Here is a 22,265-nt window from a genome sequence, read left to right as displayed (position 1 = left end):
GACAGTAGTCCTCAGATGTGGAAAAATAGACCATATGTTGGACCTTAAAATTATCCAATAGTTTCCTCTTGAAGCAATAGCTTACTCCTAAATACAAGTGATTAAAAATATATGTTAGCAGCTCAGCACCCATCTTATTTGAACATTTGAGTTGAATTTGGAGACCTGATCTGAGTTCTAAAATGATCTAATTGACTAACAACCCTTGTGCTATCTCATCTCTCACCCCCAACTCCCACCTTCTGTACTTTCTAATAATTAAATCATTGTCCTTTAACCACTGCCATATATTATAGCAGTTTTTAAAAAAAAAATTTATTTTTCTACTTCAAAGGCAAGTAACAAGTAATGGCTTTCTTAAATGATTAACACTCACATTGCTTTATCCAGTCCATATCTTTCCTGTCTTCTCTAGTATTTGACAATGATCATCCTCCTCCTAGATACTCTCATCTCTGAGGGTTTTTTTAATATCTCTTTTATCTCTTGATTCTCCTACTTGTATCGCCACTTAGTGTTAGTCTCCTTTGCTAGCTTCTCATGGAGAACTAGCCTCATTCCCACCCTAGCTATTGGATACCCCAGTGCCCTGTCCTAATTGTTTCTTATTGATCTCATTACTCTTAATATTTATTATCAATTGCAGTTCCACATCACTATATGCCTTTTGAATATTTCAAATGTCTCTTGTTGTTGGTCTATTGGTTTATTTTTTGTCACCCTAGGTCACAGCCTCATTATTGTCCTTCATTCGCTTTCCACCTATATTAGTTGTCATGTTTTGAGTATTGTGCAACCACATCTTTCCAACCTATTCCCTTCTCTGTAATCCTTCCATACTTTAGATCAGGTCCCCATCACCTCTTTTAAAAAATTGATTTTTATTCTTGAGACACATTTCCTCTATATTTTTCAATCCCCAAGAGCCATCCCTTGTAATAGAAATTTTGAAAAAAGAAGAAAAGGGATGATAACTCAGCAAAACTTATCAAAACCTCTAAAAATCTTGACATTATATGCAGTATTGTTCCACGTCTCTGAACCTCTCAGCTCTGCAGAGGTGCTAAGACTCAGAAAGGTGTTCTGTCTTATCTCTTCCTTGGGGCCACACTTGTTCTTTATGTTTTTGTAATTTTCATCTTTGTTTCATGGAGGTTGTTTCCAGTTATATTGATGTAATAGTTGTATATGTTGTTTTCTTTGCTTTATTTTGAATTAGTCTTATAAATACTTCTGTATTTGTTTGTTTTTCTTTAGGACACAGTAAATAATTCTTTACATTAATATGCTACAACTTTTTTAGTCATTCCACAGTAGATCTTTATTTTCTCTACTTTTTTGCTACTACAAAAAGTGCTACTATAAATAAATATATGCCTTAACTTTTTGTTGTTGACCATATGGAGTATATATAATAGTGGAATCTGTGGGTCAAAGGTTATGGATATTTTTAGCCACTTTATTTGTATTATTATTCCAAATTGTCTTCCAAAATGGGTTACACAAATTTGCAGCTCTACCAGCATTTACATTATTGTGTCCCTCTTTCCACAACCCTTCAAGCAGCATTGACTTACTGTATTCTCATCTTCACCATTTGCTGGTTGTGACTTGAAACCTTATAGTTCCTTTTCTCTTATATAATTGTTCTTAGCTTGCAGTGATTATTTGAGAACTGTTTGTTATATCCTTTAACCACTTATCTGCAATAACCTTGCCATACAGTTCTCCGTATATACTCTGCAAATCAGTGACACTGATCTCCTTGCTGTTCCTTAAATAAGATCCTCCATCTGTAGACTCCCAGGTGTTTTCCTTGGCTGTCTCCCATCCTTGGAATGCTCTTCTTCTATATCTCTGCATCCTAGCTTCCTTCAAATCCCAGCTAAAATTTCACCTACAAGAAGGCTTTCCATATCCCTCTCCTCTTCCCTCCTTCCCCATTCCACTTAGGAGTGCTGTTGTATATGACCATTTATGGTCTTAACTTTCCTGTGTCTGATTTGCATATCATTTTTGCATGTTGTCTCCCCATTAAACTGAGCTTGAGAGTAGAAACTTTTTTTTGCCAGAGTTTAGCCAGAGAACATAGTAGGAGCTTAAGAAGTGTTTATTGACTGACTACTGACTGGAAAATCAGGGGTAGCTTTTTGCAAAAGTTGGCTTTTGAATTTTGCTTTAAAAGATGGGTAGGAATTCAGTTTATACGTAAGATTAGCAACTGGAGGCGGGGGATATAGGGTATTCTGTTGGGTAGATAAAAGCAAAGACAGGAGGAAGTCCAGTTCAAACATGTTCTGTTTCCTTCCTTTTGTCATTGCCTTAAAGATATAGAAGATGTGAAGACATAAAAATCTTAAGTTTGTGTCTTTCCTACTTAATAAAACCACTTACATATATTGATAATTTGGTTAAGCATTATGAATGGAAGTTGAAGGCTTCTTGTATTCTGTTTGCTTAATGCCTCATCATGGTGTTTTTAAATGTATTTTAAAGGTAAGGTGCAAGGTCCTTGTTAAAATTACCACTGATAAGAATTGATCATTGTTTGTCTATCATGAAAGCTCCAACATGTGCTTGTAGGAAAAGGGTTTTAAAATACTGTGATGCAGAGAAGAGAGCAAATAGTGCTGACCTTTTTAAAGTATAAAACTATTAAGATGTAAAATATTTTTGGTTAAGAGTTTGGCATCAGAATTGTGATTGAAACTGGTTGCTTTTATGGATACAAATGAAATCCATGATTGCTCTTCTGTGTAACCTTAGCATTAAACCCAAAAGGAATTCTACCGTCAAGGGAATTCATAGAAACGAATGATTGAAATGTAGAGAATTAAAACAACCAGCCAGTGATATCTAAACAATTATAATTTTAAATTGTATTGAGTGACTCAAGTTACTCAATTTCAATGAAATGTCACCTCACAGGCACTAACAGATCAGCAACAGTTTGGTAAAGCAGATGAAATGTATGATAAATGTATTGACTTGGAACCAGACAATGCCACAACGTATGTTCATAAAGGGTATGTATTTTTGTGGTTTCTGTTCATTTCACCATTTTTCCATAGTTAATTGGTTTGTATGGGGGTGAAAAAATAAAAATTTTAAGTCAAAAGTTTCCCACAGCAAATAACCCTTAAATATTTCATTAATTTTCAAATGTAATATGGCTTAAAAGATGAAGGGCATAGTGTTATGAATAATAAAATAACCCTTCTTATTTTAATACTGATGTATTCCCACACACGTGACTATAGTTAAACGTAAAGGTAAAAGCCAGGGAGTGTTGTTAACCCACCATTTTTTGTTGTTGAGTCTCTTCGGTCTTCTCTGAGTCTTCATGATTCCATTTGGAGTTTTCTTGGCAAAGATTTTGGAGTGGTTTCCATTTCTTTCCTCCAGTTCATTTTACAGATGAGACAAATGGGATTAAATGACATTCCCAAGATCACACTAGGAAGTGTCTAAGGCCAGATTTATGCTTGGGAACATGGATCTTCATGACTGCAGACCACCAATATCTCAACCAGTGCACTTAGCACACCACTGCTGTCAAGCTAACTCAGTTTTCAAAAAACCTTAGCTGTCTAATACATCTTCCTTATAGAGAAATGACAGTAAGTGATGGGAAGAACATATAATTTCATGATTGATGAATAATCTTAATCTATGTAATTTAGTTCTTAGAGCTTGTTGACATGCAGCTATAGATTCTGAAAATGTCAAGTGCTCATTATAAAATTATGATCATATCAAAGATGGTTGTCTTTTGTTTTTGTTGTTAGCAGAATTAGTTGAATGTTTCTCTAAGTTAGCTCCTATTCCCCAGCTTTTATCCTAGAATTGTTTCTGTACCTGTAGTTCTCTCTGCACCAGAATTTGTTGATCTATCAGAAGACATCACTCCCCCAGTGTTGGTGGCACAAGTCTATGGTGAAAGGAATGGGAGTTCTTTATAAGTATATAATGGAAAGAGAGCCCCAGAAAGGAAAACCCTTTTACAACTCATTTTGTATACTACCCTATTCTCTCTAGGTATTTAAATTAATTTCTATAAGAAGAGTCAAATATATTGACAAAGGGAAAGTATATTGATTAATAGACCCTAAAGTGAGTTTCCAGTTAGATAGCCGCCTTTTTTGCCCTTCCACCCTGATTTCTACCCTTACTCTTTTTTACTTTGCTTTCTCCCACGCTACTCCACTCTCATCCTTCTTCTTCCTCATCAAATGTGACCAGTTTTCAGGGCTTGCCTCAAATCCTATACCTTCTAGGAAGATTTTCTTGTTGATGCCATCCATGCTCTTAATAGCACTTACTCTATAAAATTTGTTATTAATTTGAATGCACCATTTTGTGTTACTTTTGTCTCTCCAATTAATTTTATATTTACCAAAGTTCTTTGACTGGGGTGGGTATATAATTTAGGAAATACCTCACTGACTTTGAACCTTCTTTTCTTTTTCCAGTTTGCTTCAGCTTCAGTGGAAGCAAGATCTAGATAAAGGCTTGGAACTTATTAGCAAAGCCATTGAAATTGACAACAAGTGTGATTTTGCATATGAAACAATGGGAACTATTGAAGTGCAGAGGTAAAAATAATTAACATTGTTGAATATACTTCTAAAAAATTGGAGGAGGAAAGTACTTCTTAAATTTTTTACTCCTCTTCACAGTATCGCTGGACAACAAAGCCCAATCAGTGATTAATAAAATAATTAATTTTACTGGAATTTTAACGACTTTGTAAATCATAGAATTTTGAGAGCTGAAAGGGACTTAAATGGTCATCTTGTCCAAGTTTGATCCAAAAGGAATCTCGACTATTAACGCAATAGACAAGTGGTCATCCAGCCTTTTAAAACCTCCAAGGAGGGCAATCTGCTTTTAAAGCAGCTCACTCCACTTTTCTGTCTCCACCTTTTCAAATATCCCAGGGATTTTGCAGGCATACAACAATCACTTATATTTAAACCCAAATTTAGATAAGCTTGAAATTTCCTCATTTCTTATGTATCAGCCCTGATAGTGTTCAACTAGTTTTGTTGGTAATAAGAGCCTAGTGCTTTAGAAGTCTATTGTCTTTTTTTTTCCATGAATACTTAAGTCAGTATATGTAGTCACTTAGGTAAAAAATTAAGGATCATTTCCCAAACACATTCCCAAATCCATAATAAATAAACTGACCTTTGTTGGTCAGCAGATTTTTCTCCATCCTATTTATTAGAAACACATCAGGGTAATAATAGAATGAATCAAGGCTATACATTAGATGTGTGACATTTAGCAAGTTAATCTTTCTAATTTCACATTCACTTGCTTGTTTAATACTGCTAAGGCAGAAACCAGAATTTATGAAGGTTAGAATTTGCAGGTCAGGTAGAAGTGATGCATAGATATGCCAGGATCCTCAAACACATGCTCCTTTAACCTACTCTGTTCTGAGGGCAGAGCCAAAATGGTGGCAGACTTGATGGAGCAGTAGGTAAAATTTGTATAGAGAGATGCAAGTTGAATCCCTGATTTTGCTGTTCATTGAATAGATTTGAGTTCTGTGTCCAAAATAAACCAACCTTGAATTAGTGCAGTAAAACGATTTAAGTATAAAGTAGTTTTGATGTTTTAATGGGACTTTTGCTTGAGTACTTCATCTTATACTTAAAGGAAACAACTACTATGGCTATTAAACCCCATTTAAAAAAACTAAAATTTACTGTCCTGAAAAATGTTGTCGATCTGGACTGTTTGCCTAGCACATTTTTTATGACTGATAAGAGATTCTATTTTTTATTTTGATGATAAAATAACCTATGTAAAAATTTGATAATAATATTTAAAATGATATCTCATGAACAAAAATTCATTCCCCCTTCTCTAGTATTGTCCAGAATAATACCCACTAATAAGGTTTCAAATACAAAACAACTAATTTCATTTTAAATTTAGTAGTTAGGTCTCTATCATTTTGCTTACATTACTATCCTATCCCTTCCCTTTCTAGTTATAAAATTTATGCTGTTGTTTTGACTTTGATTGTTGTCCTTTCAGGGGAAACATGGATAAAGCCATTGACATGTTCAACAAGGCAATTAATCTGGCCAAATCTGAAATGGAAATGGCACACCTCTATTCACTTTGTGATGCTGCCTATGCTCAGACAGAAGTTGCAAAGAAATACGGATTAAAACCTCCTACGTTGTAAAACAGCTGGGAAAGGAAAAATGACCCACTTTTTAGACATATGCCCACACTTCAACCAAGCTCTACAGATGAGATCACAGACCGTGGTGAATGGTGGAACTTAGTTTTTCCGTTTGTGGTGTTTGTCATTTGTTACATCTGTTTAATGTTTAGGTGTTGTGGGAGTGGCTGTTCAAGGAAGTTTGCAGTGTTGAAGCTTATTTCCTAATGCAACAGAGGGGGATATCCAAAACAATGTTGCAAAGGGAACAAAGGATATTTTGGCCATGCAAATAAAAACTGATTTGTTCATTGGGGGGAGGAGGGAAGTGATTATGTTTTGGATGATTTTGTTTATAGTACATATACACACATACACAAACACACAGATATATGTGTGTGTGTGTGTGTGTGTATATATATATAAACATTTTACAGCATGTTGGTTTTTAAAATAATATGGCGAGTACTAGTAAAATAGATTTCTTTTATATACAATTAATCCCTATGGGTTGATTATTTGTTTTTCAAAGAAAAAAGTATGTTTTTGTTTTGAGAATTTTTTTGGTTTTGTTTCTTAAAGCTAAATTGAGAGAGAACCTTAATGTGATGAAAGGCACAGTGCCTTTGCCTTCTGCATAACTCTAGGAAGAACCTGGTGGCAGCTACCAATCAATTTGATCATTTCCCACAGAGACAATAATAAATGATGAGAAACATAGCTTCAAATCTAAAGCAACCACAAACTGCTATAGCAAACTATACAGAAACAAAAATCTGTTGCTTTGAAGCTGACAGACTTAGAATATGACTTTAAGAGCATTGCTACTGTTGAGGGAATAAAGCACTCAAGATGTAAAATGAGGTGGGTTTTTTAAAAGGCTTAATGCTATTTATTGAACTTGGTACTGCTAGATTTAATGGTGTACACTTTTTAAAGAAATTCAAATGATGGCTTATGTATGTAATCTAAATAAAAATGGAATGAGTGTGATACATGGAAACATTTGATTTAAAATAGCTAGTAAAAAAAATTTGGTAAAGCAATGTGCAATTTATTAAAGACTTAAATGTTATTGCCAAGAGCCTACTATGTCAAGTGGCAAATGCTTGAGTGTTTCACCAAGTTATAGTAACAGAGTTAGAAAAAGTACCTTTTCTGAGGCATTACTTTTTATGTAAAAGTATGTGTGGGATGCCTAATTCAGTGAGCCCTTTGTTGTGAGGTCCTGAGTGCCAATATCTAGGAATTTGTTGATAATTTAGGAAACCTGACCATCTGTTTACATTTTTATCCTCATTTAATCTGCAACTCATATTTAATTTCTAGTTATTTTATTCAGATTGGGTTTTTTTTGGGGGGGGGGGTGGTTATAATCCTAATTTAACTAGCAGAGTGTCCTGTTTTGTTGTGTGGGTTTTGTTTTTGTTTTTGTTTTTTAAGCAGTGGGCCATCACATAGTGTCTCACTAAATTTGAGCTTTAGAAAATACATGCCACAGTATGATAGGGCCTTCTGCCATCCTTTTGGGAAAATAAAATCTTGTTAGTGTACAGGGCCTGGGGTAAGGGGACTGCTTATCCAAAGGGTCAGCGTTCACTGGGTGCTTATATTTCTGAAACCAAATAAACTTTGTAGGTGTGAACACTACCTTTTTAGTACCTGTAAGATTGGTTCCTCTTTCACAGTAGGGGTAACTTCTGACTTTAGGAGATCATGGGTCTAAAGGTAGCAAATTGGGAAGTGAAAATTTTTTGACAACCAGGATAATGACAATTCAGATCTAAGGGCTCTCTCTCCATTTTTAGTCTTTAAATTATGTACCTTCCAAGACAACCACTGCTGACTTCAGGAGGGGTTGCTTATCCCCAACTTAAAATTCTTCTGATTCTTTAAAAGGGTTTTTATTTGCATGGCCTTATTTTCACAGACACTGACATTTTCTTCTACTCTTCTCCCTTCCTCCCCCCTGAGGAGCGGTAGGAAAAAACCACACAAAGGAAAATGACGCATGTGCCGTTCAATATTATCATTCCAAATCTTCACGGACTGTTGCCTGTTCTTAAAATATTTGAAACTGCACTGAAAGCTACATTTGTCTGTAACTTTTCTTTTGTAAATGAATTCACATGTAAATTCACCAAATAAATATTACATTCAAGTTTATCTTAACTTCATTTTTTAAAGCTAGAACAGTAGATAAGGGATTACCAAATAGTAGCAGCCTACTGCTATACAAGTAATGGTAGTTGTTAGAAAATGTCAGCAGTTTTAGGTATTAGAACAAAATGATCTATACAGAAGGATAAAATAAGCCAAAAATGTTTCTTTAAAAGCAGAGGTCAGCAAACTGGCTTTTAACATAACACTTAAACCCATGGATCCTATGAGAAGAGTAGAAGAAATTATGTGAAACAATATAGCAACTGACATTGTGGAGAGTGACAAACTATAGTAATCATCAGTAGTTTTGTTTCTTTAATAGTATAGGGTGATGAGAATAGGAAACAAAGTAAATTATTTTATTTGGATGTGTTATTTGAACATTTGATGTTAGGAAACATTTTTTTTTCTTTTCACGTATAGTGTTTCCTCATTCAACTTACTGCTCCATTTTGCCTTCATTTGTCATCACTATTCAATTCTTACATCACATTCAAATTCTATTTGTTTCATCATAACTTCATTTGGGTGGTTTCTGCTTTGTTCTTAGTTTTATGCTACTTTTGAAAAGCATTGTTATAAATATATGAGGATTTTTATCATTAATGGTTTTTAAGGCATTTGCCCATTATTGGTCTTCTGAAAAGGTAGGGAGTTTTGGTTACTTCCTTAGAATAATTCCAGTTCCTAGCCCAGTTTTTCTTCCTCCGCCAAACCCCCCAACATTTCCTTTAAAAAAAAAAAAAAAACTTCAATAGAACTGTTGACCCTGCAAAAACTAGCAAACCACCTTTATTTTTAGAGCATCATTCAAATGATTTAAAAATCAAAGACTTTTAAATTTCATATCTGAAACCAAGTTTTGCTACTATGATATCCTGAAAATTGAAATTCAATAAGTGTTTCACTATACTAGATAAATCATAAACAGCTTTCCCTCATCACTGCACACTTCTAAGATAAGTGGATCTCTTAGAAGGTCTAAGTGAAAGACTTTATAGTGAAGAAACAAACCCAGGGACGAATGACAGTGAAAGATTTCAGTAGAAAGATCTTGGCAAATAACACCTGTTGCTTTTAGAGGAAAGAAGGGGTGAAGTGGGCCATAGCCAGTTCTGGAAAAAATGTGTCTCAACTTAATGAGGTAATTAAAAATAAGTTTTCTTTCCTTCTCCTAAAAGGCCTTTAAACTAAGTCTGTTTTACCAGAAGAGGAAAATCCTCTCTGCCTTTTCCAAGGAAAGTCTAAGTCCTGACACAAAAAGAAGAGATGGTTTTGACATCTATAGTGAAGAAAAATAAGCATGGACCAAAAAGAATTAGCCCTAACTCATTTTCACTCATGAGGAAAGGGGGAGTCCATTTAAAGAAAGTTCTTTGGAGTCCTCAGTTTGCCCTGCTCTCAAAGAACCTAGAACTCAACTAAGGCCTCAGCAACAAAAATGAATAGAAAGATTTTTTAAAAGACTCTTCTAAGACACAAACTTGGCACAAAATTCCAAAGGTGGTTGGTTGGGCAGCCCATAATAAATAATAATTAGAATTTTTGAAATGATTCATGAGATTTAAAGTGACATTAAAGGAAATGGAAGAAAGGGAAAAAGAAAGAACACAAGGCACAAAACTATCGGTAATAAGATCCATAAAAATCAGAATGAACCAAATAAAAGTTTATGATTCCACAAGACATGAATTATTAAAATCAAAAAAATGGACAAAAATAAATGATGGTTCACCAAAAACAACCAATCCTGGGAAACAAGGAAAGTTAATAAAAATAATTTATCTCTCCATTCCCCAGGTGAGGGAACTCCCATCCCCCAGCTGGGGGAACTGGTTCTATCAAGAAACGTGCTCAAATATATTAAACAAGAAGGCAATGTGAAAATAGGAAGAATTTATCAATCACCTGATAGAAACCTCAAAATGGAAACTCCTAAGAATGTAATTGTTTGAATAGTTTCCAGATTAAAAAAAAAAAAAACTCAAAAGAATGAGGAAATCAGGCTCTTTAGCAACTATCATTTTAAAAGAGATATAGAATCAAATTTTTCAAAGGCAAGTATCAGTCTCGAGTAACTTGTAAAATTGAGTGTAATTCTACAAGGAAGAAATTACTTCAGTAAAATAGGATTTTTTTAAAAATAGGAGAGTCGAGAAAAATTAAAGAGACATATACAGGTGAACAATTAAATCTATCATGGATGAAATGTTTATTCTAGTGGAGGGTGATAAAAAGGGTTTTTACAGAATCTTAATATTCAAGGTCAGCTGTAGTCAAATGAAACCTAAGACCTAGAGTTTTGTTGTATTGGCAATCCTTTAAGAAGGAAAGGTTGGGAAGGAAGGGAATGGGCAATCGCATATAGGCATGCAAATACATATAAATATGAAAGGAGAGAATGTGACTTGAATTACATTGCATCTAAACTGGTGTGTGTGTATATATACATACACATATGAATATATACATGTAATTAGTTTGATATTGGGATGCTTTTAACTGTGATACAGGTGGAAAGAGGGGAAAAATATTATTAGAGGGAAGATAGATTCGGGGATCTTGTAATGAGTCCATATGAGTTCCTTGAAAAGTTCCAGAAAAAGATGGTGTAAAGGTATGGAGTAAGTTTTTGTTTTGCCTTGTTTTTACTTATTACCTGAAGTTAAGGCAGCTTCTTGTAAAGTCAATACTTAAAATATATGGGAAAAGAAATGATACCTTTTGTTTTTCCTTGCGAAAAACAAAAGGTAAAACGAGACAGGTAATCCCAGCAACACGTGGGAAGAAAGTCACTTTGGGGTTCTTAAAATGTTTTTAAAAAGTTGAGGTTGGAATTTTGTGTAATACTGCTAATTCACACTTTTTAATTAAGCAAAGAAGTGCTCACATTTACATTGTATAGAAACTCCCTCTCCAGATGTTAGGCTGCAAGGAAGGCTCTTAAAGTTTGTCATTTTCACTTACATTGTGGAAGGTAACTTAAACTGTCAGAGAGATTAATAGGAAATAGCCTGATATGTAGATTCACTGATAATCTGAGAGATTTGATTGGTGAAAACAATTCTGCTCATAAAGGAGAAGTAATTAGATGAGATAAGGAAGGGGTTGGGGAATTCTTAATTTTAATGGAAATGTAATGTTTGTTAAGTATCTTTAAAAAGTTTTTTTTAATTAAATACTTAACATAAACATTTAAAAAAGAAACATAATAAATTTAACCCATCACAAAACTGCCCCATTTCTAAACTTTATTTTTTCCCCCATTTCATCATTAGGCAGCAACAACACCCAGCCCCTTTTGCCACAAGATAAAAAATTCTCCTTTTTAATATACAAGTATAATCAAGCAAAATAATTCAAAACATTAGCCAGATCTGAAATCTTAGGCACTTGTGGGGCAATATAATAAAACAGCTTTTTGGATAAAAAACTTTCAATTCCATGAAATGAAGTGGTGCCCATAGGCACCTTGATCTTATGTGAATTTTGCCCCTAATCATCAGAATCTTGAGACTTTATTTTGCTACTTTGTTGTTATTCTGATTGGTCTGCATAGCAAGATCAATGACTGATGACAAAAATCTTCTTTAGGACTCAAATGTGTGTGGTCAATTGTTACATTAATTTCTTTACCCTTCACCACTAGAAAAAGGTTGAAATCTAAAAGGATTCAAAGATCTGGATATTGAAGCCCCTCTTTTGCAGCAACCCTGGTCCCTCAGACCTTTTTCCACTCCACAGCATAAAGATCTGCCCTCTTCTGGCTGAGAACAGGGATTTGTTGGCGAACTTCAAGCAACTTCTTCAGGTCTGCAAAAAGAGCAAGTTCTGTTACTAAAATTCAGCCTCTGGGCTTTTCTGGGAGCAACATCTCATTACAGGAGGCTCCTGGAGGAAGTCCCAGGGTCAGAAGCCAAGAGGTGCCATATTCCAGTCTTTCAAGGAGATGGTTAGTTGGTATTTAAGGGTTTTGTTGATTATTTTTATTATGTTACTGTCACTTCCCAAAGATCCTGCCCTACTCCTTTTAATAAATAGTCAAGTGAAACAATCCAGAAACAAACCAGCAGACTGGCCTTTTCTGAATGCATGCCGCAATCTGCTCAACTGGGAGGAGATACGCCTCGGTATCATGTGAAAACTGAAATGTTGTCATGGAGAAGAAGGGCAGAACCAAGAGCAATGGGTGCAAGGTACCAAGATGGATGTCAGGAAAATACTTCCTAAGAGAAATAATTGATATCTTGATCACCATTTGTTACTAAGGCTGGTGGTCCCTTTTGTGGGTTGGTAGAGCTGGATGGTTTCAGTTTCTCACCCTCTAGGCTTCTATCCCCTGGTTACCAGCTCTTTCCTAGGAGGCAGCACATCACCACTATAATGAAGTCATAATTGGTGAGTCACAGTTTGGAAAAGCAAAGTAATGTAGCCGTGCAAGTTAGTAAGTCTCACCTATGTTTGCATACACAATGCTTTCATCAGTGTCAGCTTGGGCCAGGATTTCTCCCCTGTAAAAGGAGCCAACACAGGAAAAAGATGTGTTTAGTAGCCGTACTGGTGGTGCAGCTGAAAGAGCAAGAGCACAGATCTGAAATCTCCTTAGCTGTGTTTTGTAGACAAATTGGACAAAATGCACATCCTGCACATCTGACCTGACTAAAAAAATCAGATTTACATTATAACCCAAACACACCTAAACATACATACCCTAAAATGTCTCCTAGAACTCTAGTTCACTGTTTGGAAAGGAAGAATTATAGAAAAAGGAAAATTAAAATTCCACTTAACTGTTCTGCCACTGGGCTGATGGGAGTCTGAAGTGAGAGAATCTGGATTCAAATCCTACCTCTGAAGCTTACTACTCTGCTATGTACATGAGCTCCCCAGGCCCCTTCTGTAAAAAAAAACACCCACCATGCACAGATAAAACTGGCAAAATGCTAGAGAAAACTTGAAAGGGATTCTTGGCCCGAGATTATATCACAAAAGAACAAATAGAATGCTATATTTAAAAATGGAAGAGGTCTTAAAAATCATCTCATCGTACCTTATTTTATAAAGAAGGCAATCTGAAGCCCAGAGAATTTAAAAGATGGATTTGACCTCAGATTCTCTGACTCCAAAATCATTGCTCTTCCCTCATCAGTTTATGAGATCTCCCTTGCATCTTTCCTGTTGGGTGTTCTGAACACAAGTACAATAAACTAGTGTCAGAGGACTCAGAACAAAAGACACTTACCAAGGACTCACCACAGTGCTATGTCCCCAGGCAACATAGGAGGACTCCACATCCCTGGCTGGGGAGGCGGTGGCTACAAACACTTGGTTGTCTACAGCACTAGAATGAAAAGATGAGAAAAAAAGTAGTCCCATCATGAGAAATCTCATCATATTGCAAACTTCCTGCCCCAGATGCTTATATGTATTGTCTTTCCTCTAGACTGTAAGCTTGTTGACAGCAGGAACTATCTTTTGTCTCTCACCAATGCTTAGCAGCACTTAATAAATGTTGAATGACTGCTAATACTTTCCAATACTCCTCCAAGAGAGGACACTCCAGCAAGTACCTTTTTGGCTGAACAAGATGGAAGAGTTTCTCAGGGACAAAATATCAAGAGACTAGTTAGCCAAAGAAAATGTGGAAGAACTGAAGGCAAGGACAAACTGATACAATTCCAGACATCCACAATATGGCCCATAATCACTGACAGTCACCTGGGGAACAAGTGTAAATGGCCTGGCCTTGCCACAGCCACTTTTCCTTTGCTTGTGAAGACAGACATGGCTTCCATGACTAGACTTTGAATAATATTGAATAAAACAGGATTTTGGGAAAGCAAGCCTCCACGTATGAATAAGACTTTGGGCAGGAGCAATAGTACGATGCCAGGCTATATTTGTGTCTCTCAAGCTTATTTTTAGTCTCTGATTGTTGGGGCACATTACCTGTAAAGGGCTGAATAGGTACACTGGAATCAGACAACTGAGCACTTAAGGCTAAATCACCTATTGGATAATAACTCTATTAGCATATGCTTGGAAAAATGGCCCTTCTCACTATTCTGTGCTGGCTCGATCTTTTTGTGTATACAGAGAATTATAGGAGGGATTAGAGGGGTGGAGTAAGAAAAGCCAGAGTCACTTTGGAGGAGGAAGAGGAGAAGGAAGGTTGGTGGAGAGCATGTGGCAGTTTTGTCCATCCTCTTCACTTCTCCCCCTAAAGACCAAGGACTTTTGTTTATCCTGACTCTGGCTGATTCTGAGGCTCCAGGGAGCTGATCCGGACTTCACATTTTGGTGCCCAACGTGTGAACCAAGGACCCTAATTTCACTGAAGAAGTCCCCAGTGACCAGGGAATAGGGTGAATATTTTAATAGACAAACAGGGAACTTACTTTGTTAAAGGCTAAGCTAGTAACCTTTTCTAACTGAAATAGAGTAGATGTTAGGAAAAAATTCTCCCCCATCCTCAGCTCCATCCCCATCCCCTCCCAGAGAGGGAGCTATAGAAAGCATACTTAAGTTGCTCAAGAGACAGGGTTTGCTTATAACTTGGGAGGAGATCAGTGGACTCTTGGGTACATTAGACCGCACATCCCCTTGGTTCTTCAAGGAAGAAGAAATGGAGGTAGATAACTGGAAACTAGTAGGAGATCAACTATATGACTACTATAATGATAAAGATCCTGATTCAATTTCCAAGGAAATATTCTATGTATACAACATAATACAACTGGCCTTAAAGAATCCTGCAAGTTTTAGAAAAAAAAGTTTTAAGAAAAGCCAGATGAGGAAGTGTGAGGAGAAAGAGGAAGACAAAGGACAGATTAATGGCAGTATCACCAGAGGGTATGAGGGCTTAAGTGAACTTGAAGAGTGTGGTGATTCTCACTCTCACAACCTAGCTTCAACCCTGCCTATACCAGAGCTGACTCTTGATGTCCCCCCATCAACTTCACCTTTTGGGGTAAAGGGAGGAGAAGTAGGAGGGGCAGTGATATCACCAGCACCTCCCCACCCAGCAATCACCCCCTCCTATGACTAGATTGCAGAAGGTACTACTTAAAGCCACAGAAGAGGAGAATATAGCTGATATGAGAATAGAAATGTATCCTGTGATTCAACAGTTTAACTCTTCAGGTCGAGAAAGTAGAAGATATGCTCCTTTTGATCTAGAAATCCTCAAAGACCTGAAAAAGGGTGGCACTCTTTATGGGGCTATATCAGCTTATGTTAAGATGTTATTACAGAATTTGGCTTATGAAGGCTTAACTCCTAGGGACTGGAAATCTATAGCAGAGACATGGTTAGAACCTGGACAAAACTTGTGGCTTTCTGAATATATTGAGCTCTGTAGGATACAAACCCAACAAAATAGTCAAAGTGGAGTTAATCCTCCAATCACTTGTGGCCAACTAACAGGTGTAGGTTCTTATGCAGACATTTCAGTACAGAGTAATTACCCCATAGCAGCATATGAGCAAATTACTGCTGCTGCTGTCAAAGTATGGGGTTTTATCCCAGGTGAACAGGACAGAGAGCCCTTCACAAAAATAGCACAAGGGCCAAATGAACCTTTTACTGATTTTATGGGCCATCTGCAGACACTGTCATATGAACTATTAGTGAAAACGCAGTAACAGAAATTATGATAAGGCAACTTGCTAAAGAAAATGCTAATGAGGTTCGTAGAAGAATTATACTAGGACTACGCAAGGATGCTCTTTTAGAGGAGATCAAATATTGTGCCACAGTGGGCACAAATGCCTTTTATATCCAGGCTATGATGCAGACTTCCCAAGATCCAAACATAGGAAGACAGGGTCCCTTTTGGCAAGAGACTTCCAGAGAGACTTGTCAATGCTTTCAATGTGGTAAAGTAGTGCATCTGAAAGCTCAATGTTGGCACAGAGACAGAGTGAGAAAACAAGGTGGGAGAAGACCCAATACCCCATGTCCAAAATGCAACAGAGGCTTCCTAAGCCTTAGAATGTAGACTGACTTGGAGAAATGGGATGAGGGGCCCAGCTCCAGGGCCCCAGGCAAAGAATACTTGGGGCATGATGGCAGCCAATGCTATACCCAGAGGGTGCCTAGAAGTCTAGTACCCAGACATGACCAATCAGTTAGGAAGCAACCTGATGGGAGAAAGGGATTACAATTGGGGAGAATAGAGTTGTATGCAGCTGGAACTACTGAGATATCCTCTGAAGAGGTGAAATCTGTTCCTCTCCAGCCTATGGATCCCTTGCCTCCAGGCATAGTAGGCTTGACCATTTCACCTCCTGAGAGTACGTACAAAACAGTGTCCATCTACACACTGATGTGGGAAACTGGGGAATGTGTAGATAATATCCCAGTCACTAATACGGGTAGACAATGTGTGACTTATCAACCAGGAGAAGTAGTAGCATCAGATTTACTGATCCAGACTCCTAATAAGCAACCTGGTGATAGTCGCCCAGATTCTGACTCTAAGCAACAAAATCCAAGAAAATACTGGACAGCAGCTGTGACAGCTGATTGACCCATACTCACTATCTATATAAATGGCATACAATTATAAGGATTAGCAGACACTGGTGCAGATCGTACAGTCATTAGAGGTGCCCGGTCACTGGACAAAATTAAAGCAGACACCTACATGTCTGGCATAGGAGGATCAATAGCAGCTGACATTAGTGCTACCCCTTTGAGATGAACTTTTGAAGGCAAAAGAGTAGTTTTTACTCCTTTTATAGTTGAAAAAATCCCCATCAATCTGTGGGGAAGATGGGTTATTTTTACCTTCTGAATTAAATTCTTCCTACAACAACAAGAGAACTGTTCGGTTCTGCACACATATATTGTATCTAGGATATATTGGGACATATATTGGGACCCATATATTGGGACTGCTTGCCATCTGGGGGAGGGGGTGGAGGGAGAGAGGGAGGAAGGGGAAAAATCGGAACAGAAATGAGTGCAAGGGATAATGTTGTAAAAAAAAATTACCCAGGCATGGATTCTGTCAATAAAAAGTTATAATTATTTTTTAAAATTTGTTTTCCTTTTTTTCCCTTTTATTTTAATAGCCTTTTATTTACAGGTTATATGTATGGGTAACTTTACAGCATTGACAATTGCCAAACCTCTTGTTCCAATTTTTCCCCTCCTTCCTCCCATCTCCTCCCTTCCCCCAGATGGCAGGATGACCAGTAGATGTTAAATATATTAAAATATAAATTAGATACACAATAAGTATACATGACCAAACCATTATTTTGCTGTACAAAAAGAATCGAACTCTGAGGATGGCCAGGTCGATCAGGATTGGTCATCATATAGTATTGTTGAAATATATAATGATCTCCTGGCCCTGCTCGTTTCACTCAGCATCAGTTCGTGTAACTCTCTCCAGGCCTTTCTGAAATCATCCTGTTGGTCATTTCTTACTGAACTGGGAAAACTGGAAATTAGTATGGCAGAAACTAGGCATTGACCCACACTTAATACCGTACACCAAGATAAGGTCTAAATGGGTTCATGACCTAGGCATAAAGAATGAGATTATAAATAAATTGGAAGAGCATAGGATAGTTTACCTCTCAGACCTGTGGAAGAGGGAGGAATTTATGACCAAAGAAGAATTAGAGGTCACTATTGACCACAAAATAGAAAATTTTGATTATATCAAATTGAAAAGTTTTTGTGCAAACAAAACAAATGCAGACAAGATTAGAAAGGAAACAATAAACTGGGAAAACATTTTTACAATCAAAGGTTCTGATAAAGGCCTCATTTCCAAAATATATAGAGAATTGACTCTAATTTATAAGAAATCAAACCATTCTCCAATTGATAAATGGTCAAAGGATATGAACAGACAATGATTCTCAGACGAAGAAATTGAAACTATTTATAGACATATGAAAATATGCTCCAAATCATTATTAATCAGAGAAATGCAAATTAAGACAACTCTGAGATACCACTACACACCTGTCAGATTGGCTAGAAAGACAGGGAAAGATAATGTGGAATGCTGGAGGGGATGTGGGAAAACAGGGACACTGATACATCGTTGGTGGAATTGTGAACACATCCAGTCATTCTGGAGAGCAATTTGGAGCTATGCTCAAAAAGTTATCAAACTGTGTATACCCTTTGATCCAGCAGTTTTTCTACTGGGCTTATACCTCAAAGAGATACTAAAGAAAGGAAAGGGACCTGTATGTGCCAAAATGTTTGTAGCAGCCCTGTTTGTAGTGGCTAGAAGCTGGAAAATGAAGGGATGCCCATCAATTGGAGAATGGCTGGGTAAATTGTGGTATATGAACGTTATGGGATATTATTGTTCTGTAAGGAATGACCAGCAGGATGAATACAGAGAGGACTGGCAAGACTTACATGAACTGATGCTAAGTGAAATGAGCAGAACCAGGAGATCATTATATACCTCAACAATGATACTGTTTGAGGATGTATTCTGATGGAAGTGGATCTCTTCAACAAAGAGAAAATCCAATTCAGTTTCAATTGATCAAAGATAGGCAGAAGCAGCTACACCCAAAGAAAGAACACTGGGAAATGAATATAAACTGTTTGCATTTTTGTTTTTCTTCCCGGATTATTTATACCTTCTGAATTCAATTCTCCCTGTGCAGCAAGAAAACTGTTCGGTTCTGCACACATATATCGTATCTAGGATATACTGTAACCTATTCAACATGTAAAGGACTGCTTGCCATCTGGGAGAGGGGGTGGAGGGAGGGAGGGGAAAAATCGGAACAGAAGTGAATGCAAGGGATAATGCTGTAAAAATTACCCTGGCATGAGTTCTATCAATAAAAAGTTATTTAAAAAAAAAAAGAACAGAGATGTTAAACACCTTAAATGATTTTCAGAAATTGATAGGAGATATCCAATGGATGCGACCAGTGTTAGGCTTGACTACCTATCAATTGCAACCATTATATGACATTTTAAGGGGAGAGAGTGCTTTAAACTCACTATGCCAGCTTATAAAAGAACTCAAGAGGCTTGAACTGGCTTTATCCAATGAAGTTGAAAAAACACTCAAAAATCCTTGGAAATATCAGTTTTTGCTACAAAAGAGGCACCTACAGCAGTCCTTCATCAAGGAGACAGTATGATAGAGTGGGTGAACTTCCCAGCACAACCAGAACAAAGCTTTACTCCTTACCCAGTGCTTGTGGCTAGAATTTTATTAAAGGCCATTAAGTGAGCAGTACAATTATCTGGGATAAGACCTGACAAGATATACACTGTTTATACTAATGCACAAATTAATGTATACTGTGAAACCATCCCAGAGTGGCAAATTTTACACATGAGTCTCCATTAAAGATAACTTGACTATTACATAATTGGCCATGGATTCTTGAAGAAAAGGTTTCTAAAGTTCCTCTTAAAGAACCAACTATCTTTACAGATGCATCCAAACATAACATTTGTGCTGTATACTCTTGTGACTTAACGATAAAGAGAGTAGTCAAAACTCCTTTTCAGTCCACTCAGCAGAATGAATTATATGCAATCATTCTAGTTCTTAACTCATTATCCAGGAGACATAAATATAATATCTGATTCAGCCTATTCAGTAGGTGTGGTACAAAGAATCGCCACAGCCCAAATAAAATTTGTAGCTTCCAATATATATCAGCTCTTTAAGGAACTTCAAGAGCAAGTAAGAAAGCATCCAGGTAAGATTTATAGCTTGCATGTCCACTCTCATAGTGGACTTCCAGGTCCTATTTTTGATGGTAATTCAAAGGCAGATAGCCTTCTAACTATGCTGGCCAATACTCCTTTATTTCAAGAAGTCCAAGAATCTCATTTTAAATATCATCAGACTGTTCAAGCTTTACATTTGCACTTTGGAATAACAAGAGAGAAAGCTAGGAGCATAGTAAAAGGCTGTACAGCTTGCCTTCCTTTCCATGCTCCTACACTGCCTCCAGGGAAGAACCCTTGTGGTTTAAGACCACATAATTTGCCAATGAAATTTGGCAAATGGATGTGACCTATTATAAATCTTTTGGTCATCTGTCTTTTATCCATGTTGTGGTAGACACCTTTTCAGGATTCACTTTTGCAATACCAGCAGCAAAAGAGACAGCCCAAGTGGTCACTGAATTCCTTATCCAAGCATTTGCAATTATGGGTGTGCCACAGGCCATAAAAACAGACAATGGACCTGCATATACTTCTAAACATTATGCACACTTTTGTGCACAGTATAAGATTTTACACACCACTGGCATACTCTTTAATCCTCAAGGACAGGCAATAGTAGAGAGGAGAAACAGAGACAAGATGCTCCTCCAAAAACAAAAGAAAGGGGGAGCCACAGGTAACCCTAGAGAACTTCTAAATTTAGCTCTTTATACTATTAGCTTCTTGATTTTTGACAATGATGCACTGGCTCCGGCAGACAGGTTTTATAACCCACCGGAAGGGCAGTGTCCAGTACGAGTGGCTTCATTATCTTTAGATAATCGCCTGGTGATGTGGAGATACCCAGAAAGTGGTGAATGGAAGGGACCAGAGAAGTTAACTGCTTTGGGGGAGAAGGTTTGCTTGTATCTCTACAGATGGAGAAGGAATCAGATGGGTGCCAATGAGCTGTATTCGTCTTGTCCATCAGAGAGAGATGGAGCAGACCCTTGAAACAAAGGACAAGACCCAAAAAACATTGGTTGGTTCCATTGCTGACTGTGCCCACCATTGAAAGAGCATATGGGGTTTGACTCATGGACATCAAAAATTGTTGGACTTGAAAACCCTCAGGAATCATTGGATTTTCTGAGAAATGATAAAACTGTTGCAGGACTTCAAAATCTACAGGAATCATTGGATTCCCTAACACATAAAAAGACTGTTGCAGGACTTCAAAAATTTGCAGAGATTATTGGATTCCCTGACACATGAAGCAATGGACAATAGATTGGTTTTGGACTATTTCTTGGCTGTTGAAGAAGGTGTATGAACTTCTGGAAATCTCTTATAATACCATATTGATTTATATTATTTGTTATATCACTACTTGCATATACAATTCATGTCTGTTGCACCACATTGAGTCTGTACTGACTGTGGGGAAAGTCACCACTAATAGCCTCTGTGTTATTGCTGTGTGCTTGTGTAATACCTCCCATTCTGATGGGTTTGTGCATACCTGTTTCAAATAAGACCTATCAGCCCAGAAACCCACTAGCAACCCCCACTTCTCTTTGGTGCTTTTCATCTCCCTTCCTGAGATGTCAGTGGGGGGCGTGATCCCCTCCTTTTTGGGGTTCTCACCTCCCTGAGAAGTCAGGAATGGCATGACCACCTGTGTTCTAAAACAAAAGAAAGTGGGATATAAAGGGCTGAAACTCTGAATAGGTGCACTGGAATCAGACAATCGAGCACTTAAGGCTAAATCACCTATTGGACAGTAACTCTATTAGCATATGCTTGGAAAAATGGCCCTTCTCATTATTCCATGCTGACTCGATCTTTTGGCATATACAGATAATCGTAGGAGGGATTAGAGAGTGGAGTGAGACAAGCCAGACTCACTTTAGAGGGGAACTAGGAGAAGGGAGGTTGGTGGAGAGCTTGTGGCAGTTTTGTCGATCCCCTTCACTTCTCCCCCTAAAGACCAAGAACTTTTGCTTATCCTGATTCCGGCTGATTCTGAGGCCTCCAAGGAGCTAACCCGGATTTCACAACCCCCTATTTCTGTAGTCAGTCATTCCTCGTGATTTCAAGAAAACCTAAGAAAAGATACCAGTTTATTAAGTGGGCATCTCTCTCTCACCCCTTATTAGTAGAGATGAACATTTCACAAGGCATACAGTCCTGGATCAGTTTAGATATGTGAAGTTTGAGAGAAATTCTCCTGTATGAGACCAAAGATCCCCTAGCT

The 22,265-nt window shown here is 37.3% G+C and overlaps 2 protein-coding genes across 2 annotated transcripts in view; one reads left to right on the top strand and one right to left on the bottom strand.

Moving 5' to 3' along the window:
- Positions 1 to 8,350, top strand: part of TOMM70 (translocase of outer mitochondrial membrane 70) — a 34,968-nt gene extending 26,618 nt beyond the window's left edge. The window contains exons 10-12 of the mRNA XM_051985189.1: positions 2,929 to 3,026; positions 4,473 to 4,595; positions 6,052 to 8,350. Of these exons, the coding sequence (XP_051841149.1) occupies positions 2,929 to 3,026; positions 4,473 to 4,595; positions 6,052 to 6,205 (375 nt within the window). The 3' untranslated portion in view covers positions 6,206 to 8,350. The remainder of the gene's footprint in view (positions 1 to 2,928; positions 3,027 to 4,472; positions 4,596 to 6,051) is intronic.
- Positions 8,351 to 11,584: 3,234 nt separating this feature from the next.
- NIT2 (nitrilase family member 2) overlaps positions 11,585 to 22,265 on the bottom strand; it is a 29,059-nt gene continuing 18,378 nt past the window's right edge. The window contains exons 8-10 of the mRNA XM_051985190.1: positions 13,590 to 13,688; positions 12,803 to 12,858; positions 11,585 to 12,160 (exon numbers count right to left, since the gene is read on the bottom strand). Of these exons, the coding sequence (XP_051841150.1) occupies positions 12,069 to 12,160; positions 12,803 to 12,858; positions 13,590 to 13,688 (247 nt within the window). The 3' untranslated portion in view covers positions 11,585 to 12,068. The remainder of the gene's footprint in view (positions 12,161 to 12,802; positions 12,859 to 13,589; positions 13,689 to 22,265) is intronic.

The sequence above is a fragment of the Antechinus flavipes genome, chromosome 3 (assembly GCF_016432865.1).
Source record: "Antechinus flavipes isolate AdamAnt ecotype Samford, QLD, Australia chromosome 3, AdamAnt_v2, whole genome shotgun sequence".
Lineage (NCBI taxonomy): Eukaryota > Metazoa > Chordata > Mammalia > Dasyuromorphia > Dasyuridae > Antechinus > Antechinus flavipes.
Note: the sequence above shows the minus strand (reverse complement) of the source record. Positions and strands in the feature narration are given on the sequence as shown.